This window comes from Chiroxiphia lanceolata, chromosome 3, assembly GCF_009829145.1.
Source record: "Chiroxiphia lanceolata isolate bChiLan1 chromosome 3, bChiLan1.pri, whole genome shotgun sequence".
Lineage (NCBI taxonomy): Eukaryota > Metazoa > Chordata > Aves > Passeriformes > Pipridae > Chiroxiphia > Chiroxiphia lanceolata.
Genome location: NC_045639.1, coordinates 14,492,378 through 14,514,661, shown reverse-complemented (window position 1 = coordinate 14,514,661; position 22,284 = coordinate 14,492,378). Strand labels below are relative to the sequence as shown.

General features: G+C 37.2%; 1 protein-coding gene across 37 annotated transcripts in view; it reads right to left on the bottom strand.

The window, feature by feature from the left end:
- Positions 1 to 22,284, bottom strand: part of NRXN1 (neurexin 1) — a 711,718-nt gene that overhangs the window by 5,104 nt on the left and 684,330 nt on the right. For 25 of the 37 annotated variants that reach the window (XM_032683731.1, XM_032683766.1, XM_032683739.1 and 22 more), the window contains one exon: positions 14,933 to 15,020. In XM_032683731.1, coding sequence (XP_032539622.1) covers positions 14,933 to 15,020 — 88 coding nt within the window. The remainder of the gene's footprint in view (positions 1 to 14,932; positions 15,021 to 22,284) is intronic. The other 12 variants (XM_032683732.1, XM_032683768.1, XM_032683767.1 and 9 more) reach the window with 1 other exon arrangement.

Genomic DNA, 22,284 nt, shown 5'->3' with positions numbered 1-22,284 from the left:
AAAAAGCCCACAAACCTCCAAAAGAAATAAATTTCTTCCCTACCTTAGTATTACTCATCATTTATTTATTGATGATTTGTGTTCTTACTGCTGAAACACCACTTCCTGGCAGTTATCCCAAATAGATTTAAAGAAGTTGACATTTTATTTGGCCAAAAGAACAGAGGCACCACTATAAGACTCAAAAAATGCCTGTAATTCATATAAAATAGCATTTTAACTTTTTTTTTCCTCTGTCTGGAAGTTCTTAGTTGTTATGAGTTAGTACAATTGATATTTTGTATGACTACACAAGAAATCTTGAAGTTTCACTTCAGAACGTTTTAAGATTTTTTTTATCATTTCAGGGTAGATGCCACCCTAGAAAGGTGGTCTGTTCCAGTCTGTGGCTGGTTTAGATCCTGTTTCTTCATTGTAGCTATTGTAGAAAATGGAAATTCTTTTACACATAGGGTGTCATTTATTGTTTTACATAAGACAATGCACTGTTGCAGAACAAAGACTGAGTAATTCCATAGTGAATGAAAATGAGACAAAGTCTTATCCTACTGTATGTGATTTCAGGAAATTAATTTCTGTCTGAGAAATAATACAAGCAACTGAACAAACTCTGTCAATACCTGATGGACTAACAGCTGCTCCTTCTCTTTAAAATACAGTGATTTGGGCCAAATGCCATCAATTAACTTTACAATTAAAGTCTACTAAGTGACACTTAACAGCTTGCTCAGAGGAAGATGTTCTTCTAACATTGCAACCTAAAGAAACATTTAAGGTATATTTTTCAACACTACCTAAACTCCTGCCTTTCACCTGATGGTTTCCTTTTATTTTAAGAATGTTTTCACAATTATCTCATTTGTCCCATCTGTCTGAGAAATATTCAACCACTACATTAATGTTATTTAAACTTATAACATTTCAAAGCATCTGTTGTTACATTTGTTTGGACTTCTGTGAAAGGAGCAGTTCATCAAGGAAAAGGACTTCTTGCTATTTTTCTTCCATTTACATCAAAATACGCTTTTAAACTAGCAAAGCCTCTCAAATGAAGGAGGAGGAAACAGGAAGGTTTTACAAAGCACATGGGTTTGTTTGTGAGCGTTTTTGGTAGGGACAGCTAATGGAGTACACACTAAAGCAAGTGTCCTATTCTGAGACAGGGAGGAAAGGGCCACTGGAAAAAGGCTAGCCTAAACTTCTAAAACATATATAATCCCCCCATAACGTTGCTGAAGGAGCTGCCTTCTATTTCAGCAGGAGCTTTGAATAAGACTGGAGTACCCAAGGGAAATTTACCTGGATTTTTTTTCCCCTGCAAGGCAGGAACCATTACAAGGGACAGCACATGACCTCAATGGAGAGAAAATGAAGATTATAAGGTTTTGCTCTTTGCTTCCCAGCTCTTACAGAAACATGTGATACAGTTTTCTTCCTAGTATCTTGGCAGCTGAACCAGACAGAGTCATTGGCTCCTGGCACAACAGCAGAGGTATGGCTATGGATAACCTTGTCTGCTACTCGACTGCAGTCACTGTTAGTGTCTGCAGCATGAAAAAGATACTAACCTCATCCTAGACATAGTTTCTTACTGTATATGAGATGTTAAATACCTTATAGGTGAATGTTAAGATTGATGTAGTTAAAAAATTACTCTGTTTTTTAAGAATAAAAAAATAATCTAAACAAAACCCCCAAACCTGAACCCATCTATTTATTGAAACAATAAACTGAGGATAGTTTGACAAGACAAAAATCATAAAGACAATAAATACGTTCAGACCTTGCCATAACAGTGACAGGAAACAAAAGTCATCTTGTGGTGCAGTGATTCCCTCTTAAAACAACTTCTCTGATGCACAGCTCTTCCTCTCAACGGCATACAACCAGCCTTTTTGGATTGTCTCAAAGACTAGCTTAGAACAGACTGATTTTTAAAAGCCTCTTCTACCACTTACGAAAAGCTTTGCATGAAATAATAGCAATTGAGCACAGTTTTACGTTGTGTAATAATGGATTAGAAAGTTATTATTCTTGACTGTATTTCTAAGTGGTTTAAAATTTAGAGGGAAAAATCTAACTATTTTCAGTGCCTAGTTTTCATTAATACTGTGAAAAGAAAATTGGAATTGCAGGCTCCCATGGTGTTTGTGAATTGAAATTAGCAGACTTAAAAACAAAACAAAAAACCAACAAAAGGACCCCAAACCTGTTTTCTTTACATTTACGCCTTCCCACAAACTGTGAATAGGAAATTACTCACAAGACAGAAATGTTTAACTACTGCATTTGCAATGAGGCATGAAGGCAATTATTTACAGGACACATATTAATTTTCACTCTGTGTGCTATCATTGTAGACCTGTTTGTGGTTGATTTTCTGTAGCATTGTTGGATTCTGGTGAACTGGTTTCTGAGCTCACTGCAATTTCAACACCTCATTACAACGAATACATCTGAAAAACAAACCTCAGCGCTTCCTCTGCAGAACCAGTGGGATAGTTGCAGTCTAGTTTCAAAACCAGATGAAGATCTGGTTTAAATTTGTGCAAGAGACTCAGCTCAAAACCCCCAGTGGCCTAATACAGGTGTATCTCAGCCTGCTCCCTTCCTACCCAGCTTCAACTGGCTCTCAAAAGGAGGCAAGAACTGGCTCCCCAGGGGATGTCCATCAATGACTAAGCTGCCATGGGACAGAAGCAATATGAGGTGGTTCCACATGTGGCTGCTGTAGCTCAGTGACAAACTTTCATCTGACTTGGAACAGTCTATATCCAAAGCCAGAATCTCACCTCTCTCACGTCAGAGAGGTACCACAAAACTAACTGCATTTCCATGCTCCATGATCTTAATGGTATCTTGATTCAACAAGAACAGGAGCTGAGACCTGCACACACAACACGCTGTGATGTGGTGGAAAGGTGTGGTGGTGCCAAGGAACAGTTGCCAGCTCGAACTCACACCACTGCATTTGTTCTAAGAAATCTGTCAGCCACTGACTGAGTTTGAGGGAACAAGACAATAACCTATTTTCAGAGAAAGTGTTTAAGGGAAAATTATTAAGGTATCAGTTCTACTCTTTGGTGTGCAAAGCCAGGTTCTTTACTTCCTAGAAGTTGAAATTTTCGAAGGTTCTCGGAAAGATATCATGCATTAAAATATCTCTAAAGTGACATTAGCTAACTTAGCTAGTTATAAAAATAGTCTAGTAGTGGAACACCATCCACAGCTAAAAAGGTTGTTTTGCTAAGAAGCTAAACATTCTCTCTGCACAGAACAGAATGCTTATTTCCAAGTGCAATGATTTATAATATATCGATTTCAAATAATTTACAAATCCTACCAACTCCTTAGGACTGCAGGTTTTGCAAGTAACTTCTTTTTCCCCTGTGGTTGAGAGGTGGAAGGTTGTTTTCTCAACCTTTTAAAATGTCAATCATAAGTCTAAAGGGAAATAGGTTAGTTGGTAGTACAGTGGCAATTGATAGAGCATGTCAAATCAATGAGGTTTATAAGTTACTATGCTCTGCAGAGCTGAGCGGAATATTTCAAACAGTTTTATAAGAAGCTTTTGTGAAAATACTTTTCACAAAACTGAATTTAATTTTTAGCCAAAATGGAAAATGTAAACCAATATATCATTTAATGTTTTTAGCAGTCTTTTTCCCTGTGGTCTTATCCTGTTTATTAGTATATTTTAACATTTTCAGTTGCATTGCTCCTCTCCTCCAAACAAGGACTCTTTCACCTTTTATTAGTTCAGGTGTCCTACCTCTCCTCACTTCTACATTTGTCATTCACCTTTGCCCCTCCGCTTCTTTGTTTTCTACATGAAGTAATTTTCCTGGTTTTGTGCATATTCTGAGAAATCTTTGGTAATTTGGTACTTTGTTTCAGAAATTTTGACTGATCAGCAGAGTCAGTAGGTAGTCTACATTTTAAATTGAAGTATTCTTAAATGGGAAAAAAGTGCTTTTGCAAGTAAGATAACAAAAGGAAGGCAAAACACTGCTGATAGTGTGTGTTCAAGCTAGAGCTAAGCTGCTGTAATTGTGGGCAACCAGTGCAGACAGCTAAGCCAGTATCATTTTCTCAGTAAGTTGCCTGCAGCTCTAGCTCCCTGAAGACTCAGAGGAGCACCAGTGTTAAAGCAAGAAAAGAACAGGGACACTAGAAAGATAAATTTTGGTGGCAGCTAACTGTAAGATTGGCTTCATCGTACCAAAAATGTACAGTGTTAGTGACAGTGACATTTGGGCACCACTGACCTTAGGAAAAGTTTTGCTATGAGCTTTAAAAGATCAAAGTTTCACTGCTTGCTATTCTTATAATTCTCATCTCATTAAAGAAAAAGGAAAAAAAAATCCAAACCACCTTATCTAGGAACAGTTTTCAGTAGGAGAATGCCAAAATGTAGTTGTAAAGAGTGAGGAATCTGATGGCTTGGCCTCCAGAGCACGGAATGATTCTTGCTCATGAAAGGAGCTGGAGGTGCATAAACCCACATTCATCTTCACGACTGTGGGTGATTCCCTGCCTGTCTTCCTTCACTAAGCAGCTACTACATGAAGAGATAAATGTCTACACCACAGACATTATATATATGGCTTGAATGTTGGAGCTGAAAGCACACTGCATTCAATTTGTTCCAAATACTGTCATCAAGTCAGATCCATTACTGACAAAGTTGATAATGTGCCTGGGAAAAGAAGAGGCCTGGCTTTCAAGACATCCAAAATATATATATGCACACATACTGGAAATGCAACTGCTATAAATACTGAACTATACCCGGTAACCAAAGGCTCAGATACAACTTGTAGATACAGCTACCCTTGTTCAGCCTGAATCCTATGATTTCCAAAACCTTATATGCTTCTCTGGGAGTGGGAATAGAAAGACAAATGGAATTCAGGATTGACATGAATTGCATTTAATGTAATTAGTGTTCTTTTTCTCCTGATAAAATTATTAAAATTAATAAGACTGCCTTGTATTTCTTTGTTTATCTTATCATACTCTATAAAACAATTCTGGTGTCTCTGATGTTAGCACAAGAAGAAAAGTTTTAGACATCTATAAAGCTTTGTTTTATTTCAGAATATAATTCTTGTGTTCTCACTGCTTTCATCTTTCATTTATCCCTTTTTAAAGGGTACATTCACAACATATGCTGTATCTGGATCTGAATTTACTGTTTAGGCCAGCTCCCATTTAAACCACCAAAGTCCCAGATCTAGACTGTAGCTCTTAACCTCAGCAGAAGTGCTGATTTTGAAACCTATAGGCCAGGATAGCATGTCAACACAGCAGAACAAAGTTTCATTCAGGTCTTTATACAGTTAGAAGGAAATAGCCTAAGGTTCAACTATTTCAGGTACATGCATCCTCATTATAGGTTACTTTTGCCTTGATTTTTTCCTGCTTCCATTTATGAGCAATATCCTTAGAGAATACCTAGTTCTCAAACTTGTCAGCATCCACCTGCCACTTTACAGGCTGTCAAATGACTAGTCACACACTACAATACCCCAGTGTTTCTGCAGAGGTTTAAATTAGGTGTTAGCAAGTGGTTTAAAATTAGTAGCAACAGTCCTAGTACTAGGTATGCAAGAGATAATGAGAATTCACACTGTACTGATTGCTAGAAAACAGCAGCAAGAAGTTTACAATTTGCTTGCATCTCCTTTGTCTGGCAGCAGGTTCAGCAACCCCATTCACTGCCAGCAGTCTGTTAGCATGGTTACTGGTTTGATAAGCTGCCTCTGGCATATACCAATTACTTTATAACACCATATTAATTGAATTTATCAGGCATTGGAAATGGTTAGCTGGAAGCACAATGGCTTGCTTGCACACCTCTGATGCCTCTGTTTGAATGCAGAAAACCTGAGCTGCAAAAGAGTGCTGGCATAGACACAGTGCCCTGTGTCATGCAAAGCCCTGGCCTCTGCCCTGTGTCCTGTGTGAATGCAGAGCAGCCAGCTTCCCACTTCCTTAGCAAAACTCTGCATTCCCCGTTTGCTAGGTGTGACTTCCCAGATTCCCATCTTTCTAGCTGTTCCAAATAGCAGTATGGGTAAAGCAAATTCCCTATAGAATTTTAAGGACCTGATTTAATATCACATTGCTCGAATTTGGTCTGAGAAAACCTTGGCATGGAAATCGAGCAATACAATGTTAATTCAGGCCAGTATTTTGGCTACAGACCCTTTCATACCTTTGCGAAATATTGTCTTTCTTTTTCTACCGTGTTCATCAAAACAAGGATGATAAACAGTCCTGAGGAAAAGTGGTTTTTTTCACCAAAAGAAGAAATTCAATGCATATGCATTACAGAGCTACAAGAAACAGTTTCAGTATTACTAGTGTCCACAATACAGTATGCAAGAAAATATATACACTAGATGTAGCAAATCAAACCAGAATGAAGTGTAGCTCAAGAAAAACAGAGGTTGCATCAATCAAGGCACCAGTAGCACATGGTCTAATTTCAAACAAACTAGAACTCATTTATTTACTCAACAATCTATGTGGAATCTTGATTCTAAGTTTAAGCTTGATTTTAAAAACCAATTTTTAGGATTATACTGTATTTTAGGATTTTAAAGCAGATCGACATGAAAACGAATGGAATCTGTTCCAGATTCAATGATTTCTTTACTTCACCCTTATGCAAGTAAATCCTTTGCCTTTCCAAAATTCCTTATTCAATCAGAAAAAAGTCTCAGTCCAGTCAGCAGAAACTTAATTGTTTCTGAAAACCTCAGTTTTGCAATTACTAATTTGCTCATTTTCTGCATTTTTCAACCAATTTCAGAGTGTGAAGTCTGCCTATGGAAAATGAGTCCCCATACTCTTTGTTTGGCCTTATTTCATTGGTTTCAGTAAACATGTGTTTTACAGCCTGTTCTTCAGTTAAGTGGGTTTTTGGTTCTAGGTTAAAAAAGATGTTGAAAATGGTGGAAACAGCTGTGAAAGCTGTCAAAGAACATGTCTTTATTTCACGGCTAACTAAGAATCACAAAAGATTTAGAACTGCCTAGAACCTATTTTCATGTATTAATGATATATGCACATAAACTGGGGCCTAATAAGTTATTTTACTGAAAATCTTGAATACTAATCTTGAAAAATATGACTGCTTTGTTTCAGAGAGCATGGACATAGATCTAATTTCATTTTTTTGGTGTCTGACAACTGCATTAATTCTTTAAGGTCTATGCAATACCTACCTGCAGGCAGGTTCTTTGTCTGGGAATATCAAAAAGAATAAGTCAAGCAACTGCTCATGTGCAATCAACAGTTTTTCCTGAAAATTTTTCTAGGGAAAATCAGGAAGTAAGTCCTCAAGAACATATGCATGTACTTGTGTGAAGGGAGAGAGAAAACAAAGGACAATATTAAATGGAGAATTGTGAGACAAATGGTTTTCCCCCAGACAGCCTCAGCAATGAAACAAGACCATATTCCTCCACCTCTGTCCTGGTCTGCATTTGCTTCCTCTCACTCTCATTATCTTGTATGGAGACCGTACACTTGCCTGTGATTGACTAACTTATCACTTCTATACCTGAATTAAAGGACATGATATTCGTGGACATTTCACTGTTCATAATCCAGACAAGTACTGAAAAATCTAGGGAATTCCTCTGAAGTGAGTGGGTACGACATTTACCCACATGCATTTGTGAAGAAGTGATGTGAGGGCCTAGTTTCCTCCTCTGCATACACATCCCAGTCTTGGTATCACAGTGGGAACTTGTGCTTCAGCTGTGCCTCCTCTAAATACCTTCAGAACTGAATCACTAATGGTCTTTTACATCTTTAAAAGAAAGAAAAATAACAGATCCTTCTTTCTTGAGACACTCCTTCAGGAGTTACTCAGCATTGAGTAACGTGCCCATTTTTCTTGAATTATTATTTATAAAATCAGTGCATTTCTTTGAACTACTCAAAATGTTACCATCTGGTTTTGTCTGTGCTGTGGAGATATCTAACTCCAGACCACTGAACATGTAACAACAATACTAATAACTGTCACTTACTAAATTTTTTCTGCACAAGAACTGTCTTTTCATGTTGTCTTTGTATGTCTGAAGCATGAAGCAAAGCTTTAGGTACTGCCATACAAATAAGAACCCCAGTATTTACACTGTGAATGTTTGCCAGCTGGGATTAAACCATGGCACCCATTCTTATATAATTCTTATACACATTATAGAAGTGAGAAAATCCAACTTTAGCAAGAAATCATGTGAAATGTGAATGCACCCTCAAAGTTCACACACAAGGAAAATCGTTCATCATTCACGCACCGGTGGAGAAGGTCTTGTGCAAGTTTACAGAGAGCTTTGTATGATTTATAGCAATCCGATGTCAATATTTCTTACCAGTTGTAGAGCAGAGTGAGCTGCTGATATCACATTGATAGAAAACCATTGTGTTCTGAAAAAAAAGCCAGCTCCATGGTATCCATCTCTATTATTCTTTCTGACACTGTGAATGTGTGAAAATCCTAAGGACTGGTAAGAAACCTACAGTTTATTCAGTGTTCCCATGCTTCAAAATGGCGTGGCTGGCAAAAAGTAGAGATCAGCACTGTTACAATGGATCAGCCATTGCCAATGGTACAACCAATGGTACAATGGTACAATGGTACAACCATCAACCAATGGATCGACCTCATTTTTTAAGATAATTTAGGAAAAAAAATCTTTTTGATCAAATTCAAATTAGAAATGCCATACTTGTAATTCACCACGACAGATGCTAAGACCTCAGCCTGTTGACAAGGAATTAGTCCACTTTGCAACAAAATAATTTGGAAAAATGCAACATTTGCTTTCTTTCTGTTCCTTTGGGGAGGGCTTTATGCTTTATATAAAAAAAATAAGCTTAACAAGTATTTTAACTTTATTTATAGGAAAATTAATCTATTTCTTAATCCCCTCAGTTCCTTTATGTATAGCCACAGTAAGTGCTAACATTTCAAAAGTTTGTAAATAAAGAATAATTTTCACCCTGTAGTAGCTTATGCAGAGATGTCCATGTGTATTTCAGCTAAGCATTTTAAAAGTCTGATTCAAGACAGCTCAGTGATATTTCTAGCACTGGAAATGCATACAGAAAACTACAGGATAATTGGACTGAGGCACAAATATTCCCTTTATGTCTCAAGCCATAATGAACACAGTAGCCCTATGAACTAACTGTAATTTTATTTTTCTTTGTTTCAGCTTCTTGCACAATGTATTCCATGAAGAGCATTAAATAGGGCACTTGCAGTGATGTATAAATTATAGGAGTCACTTCACCTCCTACTGCAATGTTATCTTGCTGCCAGATGCACCAGGAATACATTGCAGTAATTCGTGACAGGAAAAGAGGAGCAAAACTTCCAGTAGCGATCATAAACCACTCAGTCTATACTTCACACCTCTGCCTGTTAGAAAAACAGGTACCAGTCCTGGGACCAAACCTAAACCATCACAAGGTGTCTGAGAACATAGGGTTCTGAGCCATCTCCATCTATCCAACACGTTATCACGCGCAGGAAGCAGTTCACATGCACAGCCCCATACTGTTCTGCTCACGAGACAAAGCCTTCCCCAGAGCAGTGACTGAACTGTAAGAGTCATCTTAAGCAGTGTTTTTTTCACTCTTTTGGCTGCACTGATGCTTTGGAGATTTCTGACTGTCACCAGCAGTTTTCTGCAATGCAATGAGCATGGCCCGGATGTAGGAAATTAAAAACATGCTCAAAGATCAGTCCATAATCATCTATCCTATTAATCTTCTTTACTTAATAATATAGGAAAATAACTGATCCCATTTCTTGCTCTGAATCAAGAATCAGGGCTAAGAAAGGTAATCAGGGCTAAGAAAGGTAATCAGGGCTAAGAAAGGTAATCAGTGCTACCAACTGGTATAATCACTGAACTCTGTCCTGACTACTCTTATTCTTTTTTACTTACAGGACTAGAACAGGACAAGATCTGATATCAATTAAACACTGTCCTGGGAAGTAGAAACCAAAAGCTGCCAGACAAATCAAGGGATGATAAAGTATTTTTTTGGTTGCAACATGTGAAGTTCCATTGGTAGAAAGACACTTGTTTGAACGTGAAGAAAGCTTGTTTCTATAAGACCCCTCTTTAACTTTGAAGGTTGTCTTCTGCTAAAACTCCTAAGACCAGCAAATGCCCTATATTCTAGCTTTAAGACCGCCAAAACCTGTATCTATCCCATTTCTGCTGGGGCTGTCAGGAGAAGTTTTCAGCCCAGTTTTGAGCTTAAACCTTTGTTGAGTCCCAAATTGGAGAAAGACTTAACTGTCATTTGCAGAAAAAGAAGTGTTTGTTTGTATGCCTAAAACTGTAAGACTTTTTCCCTGGTTGAGACTTCCCTGCCATTAAATTCAGTGATTTCACTTCATTTGACCCAGTTTGGACCTCTCTGCCTTTTGGAACATTTCAATAGCTACAGAAGTGGTTAGGTAATAGCTAACAAATAAAATACCAGCCCAGAGTAACTGGAACAAATAAGCTATGTAGCACAAATGCTCACTGAAACTCAGCAGAAATCAGACATCTCTATAGAGCTCAGCAATGGCTGGAACAGCAGTATGGATGTGCAGAATGGCAAATTGTCCACCTGCAGTTTTATAAGTCTTCACGTAAAATCAGTAAATTGTTCCAGGTACCTTTTTTTTGGGATAGGTTCTCACTAACATTTTTCATAACTTGTCTCCAAAATTAAAAGGCTTTATTATTTCTTCTATGATATAAACTTGAGGACATATTATTTTTGTTTTGTTATTATCATCCTCAACCTTTGTGCTGTTATTAGTATTTAGAGTAGGAGAGGGGAAGGTGGAGAGACCATGAAAGCAATACATGTTGCCTTACTACACAAAACATAATGCAAACAAAATATGTTGACTGTTTTGCATGCTAATAAATTTGTTATGACTTCATCCAATTAGGGCACATTTAGCAGTTTGTATACCACAATGAAATCTGCAATTATAATTTTTGTGACTTTATGTTCCAGACAAGATGATGGGTTTGCTGCTCAGCAGCTCCTAATCTGGTTTACATTTTTATGTCCCATACAAAATTTGTTGCAAATTGCATCTTTCCATTTATTATTTAGAAGACAGGTGCACAGAAAGCAAAGCTGGTGGTAGCAGATCGGGACTTGTTAGCCACTACAAACTGCAACATAACTGTAGTAGAAAAGAAGCCCTATTTTATGAATAAATCTCACTAATTAGTAAAATTCACATAAGCAGCATTTTCTGTGATACATAGGCGTTCCATATTCAAACTGCTTTTTGAATAGGCTCTCATTTTTAGCTGAGAAGTTTGGTTAGAAATAGGCATATTATGGGCAATCATCAAGGAAATGTTCAATTATTGTTCTATCAGTAAAACTGCATGGGCTTTGGCCATTCCTTGATTGTATTTTTGCTAGAAAAATGTTGACCTCAGAGCTGTGAGAGCATCATCTCTTGCCACGGGGTGGATTCCCTTGCTGACTGACCATCAGAATCCCAGACTACAGCCTCTGAAGTGAAAACATAAAAATAAAATTGCCCTAACCATCAAATATTCAGCTTCCTAGAATTATTTGTTAGAAAACATTATCTTCACCACCATTAGTGGGGGCACTGAGGAGTAGCTGTGGAGAAGCAACTCTGGTTTGCAAAAAAGGCTTAAGGGGAAAAAGTTGAACTGAACCACAAGAAGAATTTAAATGGAGGGACATATCCTTTCGTATCTCCTATCCCAAATTAAAAGAAAAAAAATCATTAGTCTCTCACTCCCAGCAATATTATCCTTCTCTCCTTTAGGTTCCAACGTACTGTTGGGAGTAGCTTAAACCCACATGGAGGCTGCAGTATTATCAAGATGGAGCAGTGTCTACCCAACTATTCATGATGAAAGGTTATTCATAACACTAAGTGACTAAGACTATAACAGTTTACAGAGAAACAGATATACTAGAAGTTAAGACTTCAGTAACCCCTTTGGTTCAGGCTGTTTCACATATGATAAAAGGACAAGGCTGATGAAGGCAAATTAACAGCTTTTAAAAGTTTGAGAGTGGGAGGATGAGTGACATTTTGATGAGAAGAATGACACATAAAAAGATCCAGACAATTGGGATTATGCAGAACATAATTCCTGTGCCAATCCATACTTTTTAAAAAAAGCAGTAGCAGTTGGGATCCAAAAAATGAAACAGTAAAACCATTCTCAAATAAACAAAAATGAGAAGTGTAGCTGGGTGATGAATGATAAGCTAAACCAAGAAAGCTAAACACCAGGATGTAAAGCTAATGGCAGTGTTTTGCTGGAAGACTAACATTCACATTCCTCACCTGAACCATGGCTTGGACAGAAACGATAACCTGTCAGAAAGCTTAATTTCACCCCTCCCACTCCGGCACCCACCAGCTAAATGACTGTGCATGGCTCAGGACTACCAAGCACTGCAGCCCCAAATCTGAAACGACCTCAGAGAAGAATTATTCTGAAATGTCATTGGTTTCAGTGAGCTGTAAGGCTGAGAAATTACAAATACATCTTTAATACAAAAGATGCATTCTCAGAGGATTTGGGAAATTATTTAGTGCCAGGTAACCAATATATTGCTTTCAATTACCTTATAAAATAAAATGAAATCAAAGAAATTAAATGGCAATTTATCTACTGAACAGCACTGACTGAATTAACTAAGGGAAGGAAGCAACTGGCATGAATGAGCTCAGAGCCATATGAGCTACTGCAGTGACTCATACTGGACAGGACAGTCTTGTTAAACTCAAGAATTTGTAAATGAGAATGAAAGAACAGAAAAATATATCCTGGAAATTAATTCCCAGACTTAAAAAAGAAAAAAAGAATTCTTATCACAATTCCTGAATATCTTGATCATATTGATCAATGAAATGTCTTCCTGAGAGATAGAACACTGTCTAAGGTGAGTGTACCCACTGCTGCTCAGTTTTAAGAATGATCATTCCCATGTCATGGCATTTCGAAAATTACTCTGAAATCTGTTTACTGGAAAGCAAAAGAAACCAATCCCAAAGCATTGTCATCAAATCTGTAAATATCTTCATTCCTGGAAGAGCTCAGATGCCATCCCACAGGTCCATGAGACACTGAGACAAGTCATAAATGTCTCTGCTTTTACTTCAGTTTAAGTAAATAATTCTTGCACACATTTACATTTCAAGCAAAATTTCATCTGTCTTAAGGCTATGTAGACTGCCCCAGATTTTGGTGTTGTACTGAGACGGCTCTTAGTCACGATTTTGCATTAATATACTATTCGTGAATTAAATTGATTTCTACTTGAATTAAGTATGTTATTGAACAACAGTAACAGATCTTAATTTTTCTATTATTAAGTGTTATAGCAATTGCCAAAGATTACCAAATTATCTAAAACAACTAATGTGCTACTAAATAGCACAGAATTCAGGGAAATAAGAAAAACCGAGATATATGATACTACGAGCTGTTCACTCAGGAAATGTAAAAGCTAAACCAAGCCAACAAAGAAAGTAGGAGTAATCCATTGGACTATCTGGGATTTTTTTGAAGGTTACAGAGTAACATAACTCTTCAGACTGATATTAGGAAGTTTTGCAGTCCTTTCACCTCCACGATAAATGTTCGGTTTTTTTGAGAAGGTATGTAGTGTTTAATTGACCATAACTGAATATAATTGAACCTTCTGGAACAGGTTGCCCACAAAAGTTATGAATGTCCCATCCTTGGAAGTGTTCAAGGCCAGACTGGATGGGGCTTTGAGCAACATGATTTAGTGGAAGGTGTCCCTGCCCATGGCAGGGGGGTTGGAACTAGATGACAATTAAAGGATCCTTCCAAACCAAACCATTCCATTATATCACAGAGAAGAATCTCCGCTATTCAGCGGGAGTAAGAAAGACATGGCCAAAACACCACAAAGTTTTTCTTCCATGGAAAATACTAGAATGTCAAAATATTTTGTTTCCAACCAGAACTTAACACATACACTCTAAATAGTTTTGGCCTGGAAAAAAGCCATAAAACAATTTGAAATTTGAGACTGTTGTATTATATGTCTTCAGGTTTTATCTACCTATACGGTATTTCATACCACAAACAGTAATTCAACATGAACTCAACTCTACCTTCCAATACTTAAAGGGAGCCTCTAAGAAAGATGTAGAGAGACTTTTCACAAGAGCATGTAGTGATAGGACAAGAGAGAATGGATTCAAACTGAAAGAAAGTAGATTTAGATTAGACATTAGGAAAAAAATTCTTTACTGTGAGGGTGGTGAGGCCCTGGAACAGGTTGTCCAGAGAAGTTATGGATTGCCCATAACTTCCCCCAAATTCCTCTGGAAGTGTTTAAGGCCAGGTTAGATAGAGCTCTGAGCAACCTGTTGTTGTAAAAAGGTGTCCCTGTCCATGGCAGGGCAGTTGGAACTACATAATCTTTAAAGCCCCTTTCAACCCAGGCCATTCTATGATTCCATGACATAACACAATATTTTAAATATGGTACTTTTATCTCATTTGGGGGAAATGCTTAAAGCACAAACAATTGCACCATCTTTCTCTAAGTGAAGGTGTACCCTCTTTATCACTACAACATAGTTGCAGGAGCCCTAGAATGCCCTTCCCAGTTCATCCTCAGGTCCTTAGTCAAGCCATAACCTCGCTCAGATCATGACTTATTAGTGTGCTCCCATCTGTTGCCTTTGAGAAATGGATAGCAAACTCTCCCTCTCTGCCATGTGTAGAAAGGCCCCAATTCACCCTCTCCTTGCTGTGTAAGAAAGGACTGTCCTGCTAGATGGTTCTCTGGGGGACCGGAGCATGCAAATATGAAATAAAAGAAAGTAATAAAAAAGTTGACTAACCTAACCCACCTGAGCTCGGCTCACAGGGATCGATGTCCTCATCATCGCTAGGACACTCAGCCGAGGCCACCAGGATGTCATCTGTAGTCTGCAAAGAAAACAAGAGTCAAATAGATATACTTGAATTGACTGAACATGTTGTAACACTCTTGCTCGGATTATGCAAGGCCCAGAGCGTTCTGGAATTAATGTGTAATGGCACGGTGACACTCTCCAGCTCTGTATTAATGGGACTTTGCTTTTCAATTTGCACTTGTCAGTTTTTAGAATTGTGTTAGATATCCAGTGTAGGCACTTAAATGTTTTCATATTTTTTTGTAATAGGAACAGAAAGTAGAAGGACAAATACGTATATTGGGGCTGTTGGTCTTCCCTCTTTATCTCCCAAAATCTCTTCTGTGATATTACTGAAAACACTGAGGGCAATAAAAAACAAGTCAAAATAATGAACTGCCTGCAGCTGTTAAAACTATTACAAATGTAGTGATGCTTTCTCCATTAATTGCACTTCCTTTCTCAGACGTAGAGTCAAAAAAAAAGGAAAAGAAGAAAACGTCTCTTACTGAGTTGAAAACTATTTAATGGAAAGAAAGTCAAGGAAAGAAAATAATAATAAATGTATACAGTGTAAAAATTATAACATTATTTTCTTAAATAAGTGAGAATATCTTCTTTTCTTAAATAAGTGAAGTATTGCCCGAGTGCTATGTTTAGGTCCAAGGGGTTCCAGGAACATCTGCACAAAATGCATTTGGATAGTTCTTTGCATAAAGAAATCAAATAAATCAAGACAAAGGAGACAAAACAGGGGATGTATGATACAACACACCATAAATAAAAGAAACTGCGGAATTCCTATCTACTGCTTCTTACAGTGCAAGAACAAGGAGATATTCAATGAAACACTGAGGCAATCAATCTGAACCTGAAAAAATGAAATACCTTTTCAAGCCACCTCTGGGAACAGTCATTGGGAAATGCAATAGGAATATCCAGAGTTATTCAGGGAAATAATACTAGGGAACTATAAAGTGTCATGCACCTGGTTGTTTCTCAAGACATCACTAATGAGGTTAGGAAGAAGCTTTTCCTATGGGCAAGACATTTCATAACTGTCCATTTCAAGTTCCTGTTCACCTCACCGAAGGAATACATGAAGAGAATAAAATACTACATCACATTGAAACAAGAGGCTAAGGACACAGCAGGCAAAAAGCCATTCTTGGATTCCTGTATGATATACATACCAACAAGGAGATACAGCCCATTTCACTGAATGTGAAGTTTTTTTTCTTTATCTCTCCCTGAGTATAGAGGAGGGACATAAAACACATGAAAGTTTTCCTTCATCAATTTAAATATGAACATGTAAAAAATTTATTTCTGTGCAGGAGGGCCAAAGGCTAACCAATGTTGTTTATCATTATTATTCTAACTGGAGTTTTAAAGCAAAGCATATTACAGTAATAGGCTTTACTTTGTCACGCTTCAAGAATATTAATGAATATACGCTCTCATCACTTCTGTGAAGTAGGAAAGTGATACAGGAATACATTCATTAATATGTCAGACATAACAAAGAAAAGCCTATTATAATAGTAATATATTTTAGAGGCAGAAGACTGGGACATAAGAGAATAAAGTAACTTGCTGAAGGTAACCAAAAAAGGCCACAGACAACAGCTACATTTAGGTGCCATAATCACAAAACTTATCTTTCCTTATAGCTGAGAAAATTTGTAGCTGGGGGAAACAACTCTGTAAATCTGTACTGCTGCCAAAATTAGCTGGCAGATTTGCAGAATTTGAAAAGACATGAAAAAAGCATTCTAGTTGTCCATTCTTTCTACCATGTAGAAAAACTAAGTTATAAGCAAAACCAGCTGCAAACATCCTTTTCAATTTCTAACGTCCATTTCTTTTCCCTAGATTACAACCATTTAAGATTGAAAACCAATATCTTAGTCTCCTTGTGGAAAAGTACTTATGTTTTTCTTTAGAATCACAGATAAGTATAAAGAAAAAAATAACCAAGTAACCAATAAAACCTGCATATAAAAGAATATGTAAACCCCACAACTATTAAGTATAGAAAAGTACTAATAAGTACATAAAGTGTCATGCATCTCCCAAACAGTTTCAATTTGGTCAGTGAAGCCACACTGTCATATTTTTCCTTCTACCCACAGCACTGGAAAAGACTATAATTTCATGACCTGCAGCCAGAATTCTGAACATTTACCAATCGATCACTGAGGAACTCTGCACAAATGCCATTAAACAGAGAGGATCACATGCATACACAACAGTCACAGCAAGAAATGATGGTCTGTGAGATCTACTGGTCTAACTGGAACTTTGTTTAAGGGTGCTTTGGTACATGCATGGTTGAGTCACCCTTGTAACTTGAGTGACCTGAAAAGAAAGGATCAGACAGATTTATAGAATTATTGCAGTCTCTGATTATTCTTGATATAGGATAGTATGGTAAGACTGTAAGTAATTCTACTTTTTTTGTACGGTTTGCAGTACATTCAAAATTCTGGAAATTTAAAATTACTGGAAAAATAATACACTTTAAGTATCTTAATATCTGAGAGATACTTTGCTCAGTTACTCATAAGAGAGTGTCAAAACTGTCTTTATAAAGTGACACTAATTCCAATCTACAGAAAGAGTATTCATACCTCTACAAGAAGAAAGGGATGTTCTTGAATGATAAAAGCGCACGTATATTATGGGTACAGGAATGAATAGCACCTTAAATAAATGTGAATATAGCACATCAAGAAAGACCTTGTTAATTCTCAGACTATTAAAGGAAGTAATGTATGTTTCAAAGTCAATACTCGGTATAAAACTAATTTTCTTCCAAGCAATAAATGAAATATCAGTAGCTGAATAAGAAGTGAAGTGATAAGATGATCTGAAAAGTGTTTTTCTTCAGAAAAATATGTCAGGAAGAATTTCAGTTTAAGTACCAGTTAACAGATGTGTCACAACTTCCCCCTATTCTCCCCTTTCCCCAAACCCAAATACCTTTTTGTATACTCTTAGATATTTTTAACAGGAAAAAAAGGCAAAGGAGCGGTGAAAGGAAGTGAGATGGTAGTGACCAAACTACAAACGAAAGCCGTTGGTTTGGTTAACAGAATTTAAAATAGGATTTAGAATTAGCTAAAACACTAGAGAATATAAAGAATATATAAATTAAATACTGTGGGCCAGCTGCTAGAGTTCTGTCTCCATAAGAGCTCTGACTGACAGGAATTTACCCAAAGAGAGAAAAGGATTTAGACCTAGGGGTGTCAGACAGCCACAGGGTGCAGATCAATAATGCAAGATAGAGTAATATGTTTTACTTACCACACATTATCTTTTCCTCATGCTTTTTAATTTGGATGGGAAGATTTAAAACAAATCAGTTCTCCTAAGTGAATTGCCATTGTTGCTAGCACTATGGCTAATTTACAGGACACTGCTTCAAGCATTCTCATTAATCAAGGATTTAAAAGTCAGTGGAAAATCCCTTATTTACAGTGAGTGCCTAATAGGATAACATCCAACTGGTATCATCATAATACACGATTGGATTAGAATGCCTCTTGGGCAAGTTGTTCAAATTCATTTAAGAAGTGATACTTCAGTTGTAAGAGATTAAAAAAAAAATATTAAAACAGCAGGTGTACAACCTAAAAGGCCAGGCACAATTTCTTTTGATTGCATCTTCTTTTCTTTGTGTATTTTCAGAGATTTTTCAGATTCCATTTGCAGATATGGCTGTACGATTTAAAATGCAGTCTACTGTAAAATGTGGATTCTTAAAAAGTTGGACATCTGTACGCATTTCAGAAAAAGGATGACAGAAAGCTTCAAATTAACATGCCAATATAAAAAAATGGGCACAAAAATTCCATATTTAGTAAAAGTAGAAGTCGCTGCGTAATGTTGGTTCTGACAACTATTCAAGGGTGTGGACCCTGCAGGAATAGGTCTTGCTTACATCAGCCAGGTCTGCTTGCAAAAATAAAGAATTTGGGACTTGTCTTTCAGCCAAGAGACAGTTTAAAATATCACCAATCTGCCACCTTGTCTGAGGAAGGAAATGGTGACTATTTCAAGAAAGCTCCTGGCCAGATGAAAAAATGATGCTGTAGTCATGGCTTAAATACAGTGACAGTCTGTAGCTTTGGATAAATATCAAGTTGTCTCAGAGGTTACAACCATGGGTTCAAAACTAGTACGAGGAAATATGGTTGTGCCCTTCTAATAATGCTCTTTGAATGCTATGTCATTGAAAGAAATAACTGCAAATGAATAAACAATACAGGAAAGGAATTTTTTATTATTCTTCATTTTTAGCATGACTGGTCATCATGCATACCACCTTATTCAGTTTTCATGTATGAAGTCTGCTATACCTGGGGGTACGAGAGAAATATGATCTAAAAATTAAATCACCAATCTGAGTGGTGCATTCATTAACAGTATAATGGATCCTGCATACTTCCTCTTGTAGTATTCCACCAGCTCTCCTTTAAATCATAACACCCCACAGCTACTCTGAATACAGTTTATTCCTTTCTTGTTCAATAATATACCTTATCTCATGAGAACCTCAAGTAAATCCAAATTACACAATAGTTAAAAACTAGCAGTCATAAATTATTAAATGAATTACAACCAGTACAACTCCTTGTGACTACTGTTTAAATTATATTAGATGAGAACTTCAACTGTGTAATTCAGAATTACTCTTATTTCTTTGTACAGCTTCGACGCTGAGCGATACCAGAGGCAGGCGACGTTGTGCTTGGTGCTAAAGGCAGCTGGAAGGCAAGGGCTCTGCTCTGAGGAGCTTATGATTTGGTTTTGAACTAGATGCAACAAATGAGTGTGAGAGAGAGCAGAGGATGAGAAGGACCAGGTGAGGATGCCACTGATAGGCGCTAGTGGTTACGCAGGCTCTGATCTAGCACATTTTCCAAAATTATGTTTCCATACAGCAGGAAGGAAGGTCAGGAAGAAAGCAGGCAGAGGAAAGCCAGGCAGGAGCCCGTGACTGGCCAAAGAGAACAGATGGTGCCTGGAGAGCACTGCTGAGGCTGGAAGCCTCTCTGAGGAAACTCGGTGTGTTTAGAACCGTCTGGTGAGTGCAGAGATGAAGACAGCCAGGGTGACATGGGAAGAGGTAGACAGCACCAACACCTGATGGTTAAGTTATGGGAGGATGAAGCCACGTTGTGTTGACAGGAGAAGTAACAAAGAAAGTGAGAAATTAATGTAAGGTCATGGGAACAAAGGGGACAAGGCAGTAAAAGGGGAGAGCCAGGATCCGAGGGAGTTGATATCAAGAGACTTGTTTATGTGAAGATTAATGGGAAAGAATTCAATGACTATTAGCAAATGGCTGTCTGAAAACGTACTTTAGGATGCAGGACTAGGAAATTAAACCTCTAATTCTCCTTTTCTCCTTTTCTGTAACGCTTAGTTATTACATCTGCTTAAATTATGGTCATTTTTCCTCCTGAAAACAAAGCTCATTCAAATACTTGCAATTAAGTTCAGAGAGAATCAGCTACAACTGATATTTAAACACAGAAATCTGCTTCAGCTTAGCAGAAGTGTACACAGCTAGAGCCATGGTATAAACAAAGGTTTTGAAAACCCAAAAGATATACACTACTGTCTTCATTATTGTCTGTGGCAAACTTTCCTTGAAAAATATGGTTCAAGCAAAGTTTACAGAAAGGAGTTGGGAGCAGTCATTTTGTACTTTTGCACTGGACACATTATCTTCTGAGGCAGTGAGGGACTTTCTCAAAAACTAATCCCTTGAATATATTCCTTTTTCCCTCTCTTTTTCCTTTAAATGGAGGAATAAAGTAACCTAAACCAGTGGGAATGCTGGCAGAAACCAACGGGGCATGAAAAATCACAAAAGACTTCATGTGGAAAAAATCAAATTTCATTTTTTGGCATGGTATTAACAGCACAATTTTCAAGTAATTTGAATTTAATTTTCAGTGTATGAAGCAGATCTCAATGACTGGTTATTGAGACGGTTGTAGAAAGAAACTTGAATATGTCACATTAATCAGGTGTACTCCTCAGCTAGCTTTGCCCTGGTGTTAATTATCTCCCACTGCATGAGGCAGTTTGCTGAGGAAGATGCAATAGTGATTTAACAGTAATATCAGCTCTAGATGACATGATGTTTAAACAACTGCCTCTAATATTTTATTTAATCTCCTATAGGTCAAACAAGTACATGTGCATCAATTACTGCTTGTCCACCCACGTACATAAAGTATTTTTTCTGCATCATGCTACTGAAAAATGTTATTTCTGGACATGGGTATTAAAATGCTAATATTTCAAGCACATACACAATATTTATTATATCTTTTGCTAACTGCTGACATATTATTACCCTGTAATGTGAAAATACGCAATCGAAAATCGAAACACTTTCTCATAACTGGCTCTCATCTAATTAATACTATCATGTTATTTCCTGAATTGGTCAGTGTTTGACACTTGGGAGAAAGCAAAAGCCTTGATTAATATGTTCCTCTCGCAGAAAAAAAAAAAAAAAAAGAAAAAAGGAAACCTCAAGAACATAGCAACCAAATACAATAAGACTTTTCAGTTAATGAAATGAGTGTTGTAGAAATTAAGAGCCGAGGTGTAGGTAAAAAGCTCCAGACGATGCCTTGAATGCCCTGCAGGCCACCTTCAGTCTCTGTTCCCAAATCACAGCAATGATGGGAACACACCTGCCCCATTCAGCAAAGCAGAATAACCTCATTTCTGGCCTCCACCTCTCTACATACAGACCGTCTATCTTTCCACATATTGACTTTAAAATCCATGGTATTAATTTCATGCAAAGCAGCATTTGTATTACTTCTTCAGCTCCCCTCCTCCACCCAAACATCTAAATTCTCATGGGCAAAATTATCACAAATAGTGGAATTATATTTGAGAAAAGGATTTATAGTAAAATAATATCAACAAAACTTCATGCCTTTCCTTTAAGCTCTGAATTCGAAGTTAATTGCTTTCATCAAAGTCTTAGAGTCACTCATCTCATCTGGAAAGAACAGAAGCAGAGCTACTGCAGAGGTACAACATTTTACCTGGACAGCTAGACAGGCAGCACTGTGCACTAATCTTTAAAAATAAAAGTATTACTAAATAAAAATAAGAAAATAATCCAAATATTTTCCTATCAGGTCATGTCTGTTAGTTCCTGCAACAGATGGAAAATGTTAGCTTCACAGATATAGACCAAAACCAAGTTCTATATTAATTTTATTTATGAATGTCACTTTTCTTGTACCCTTGTG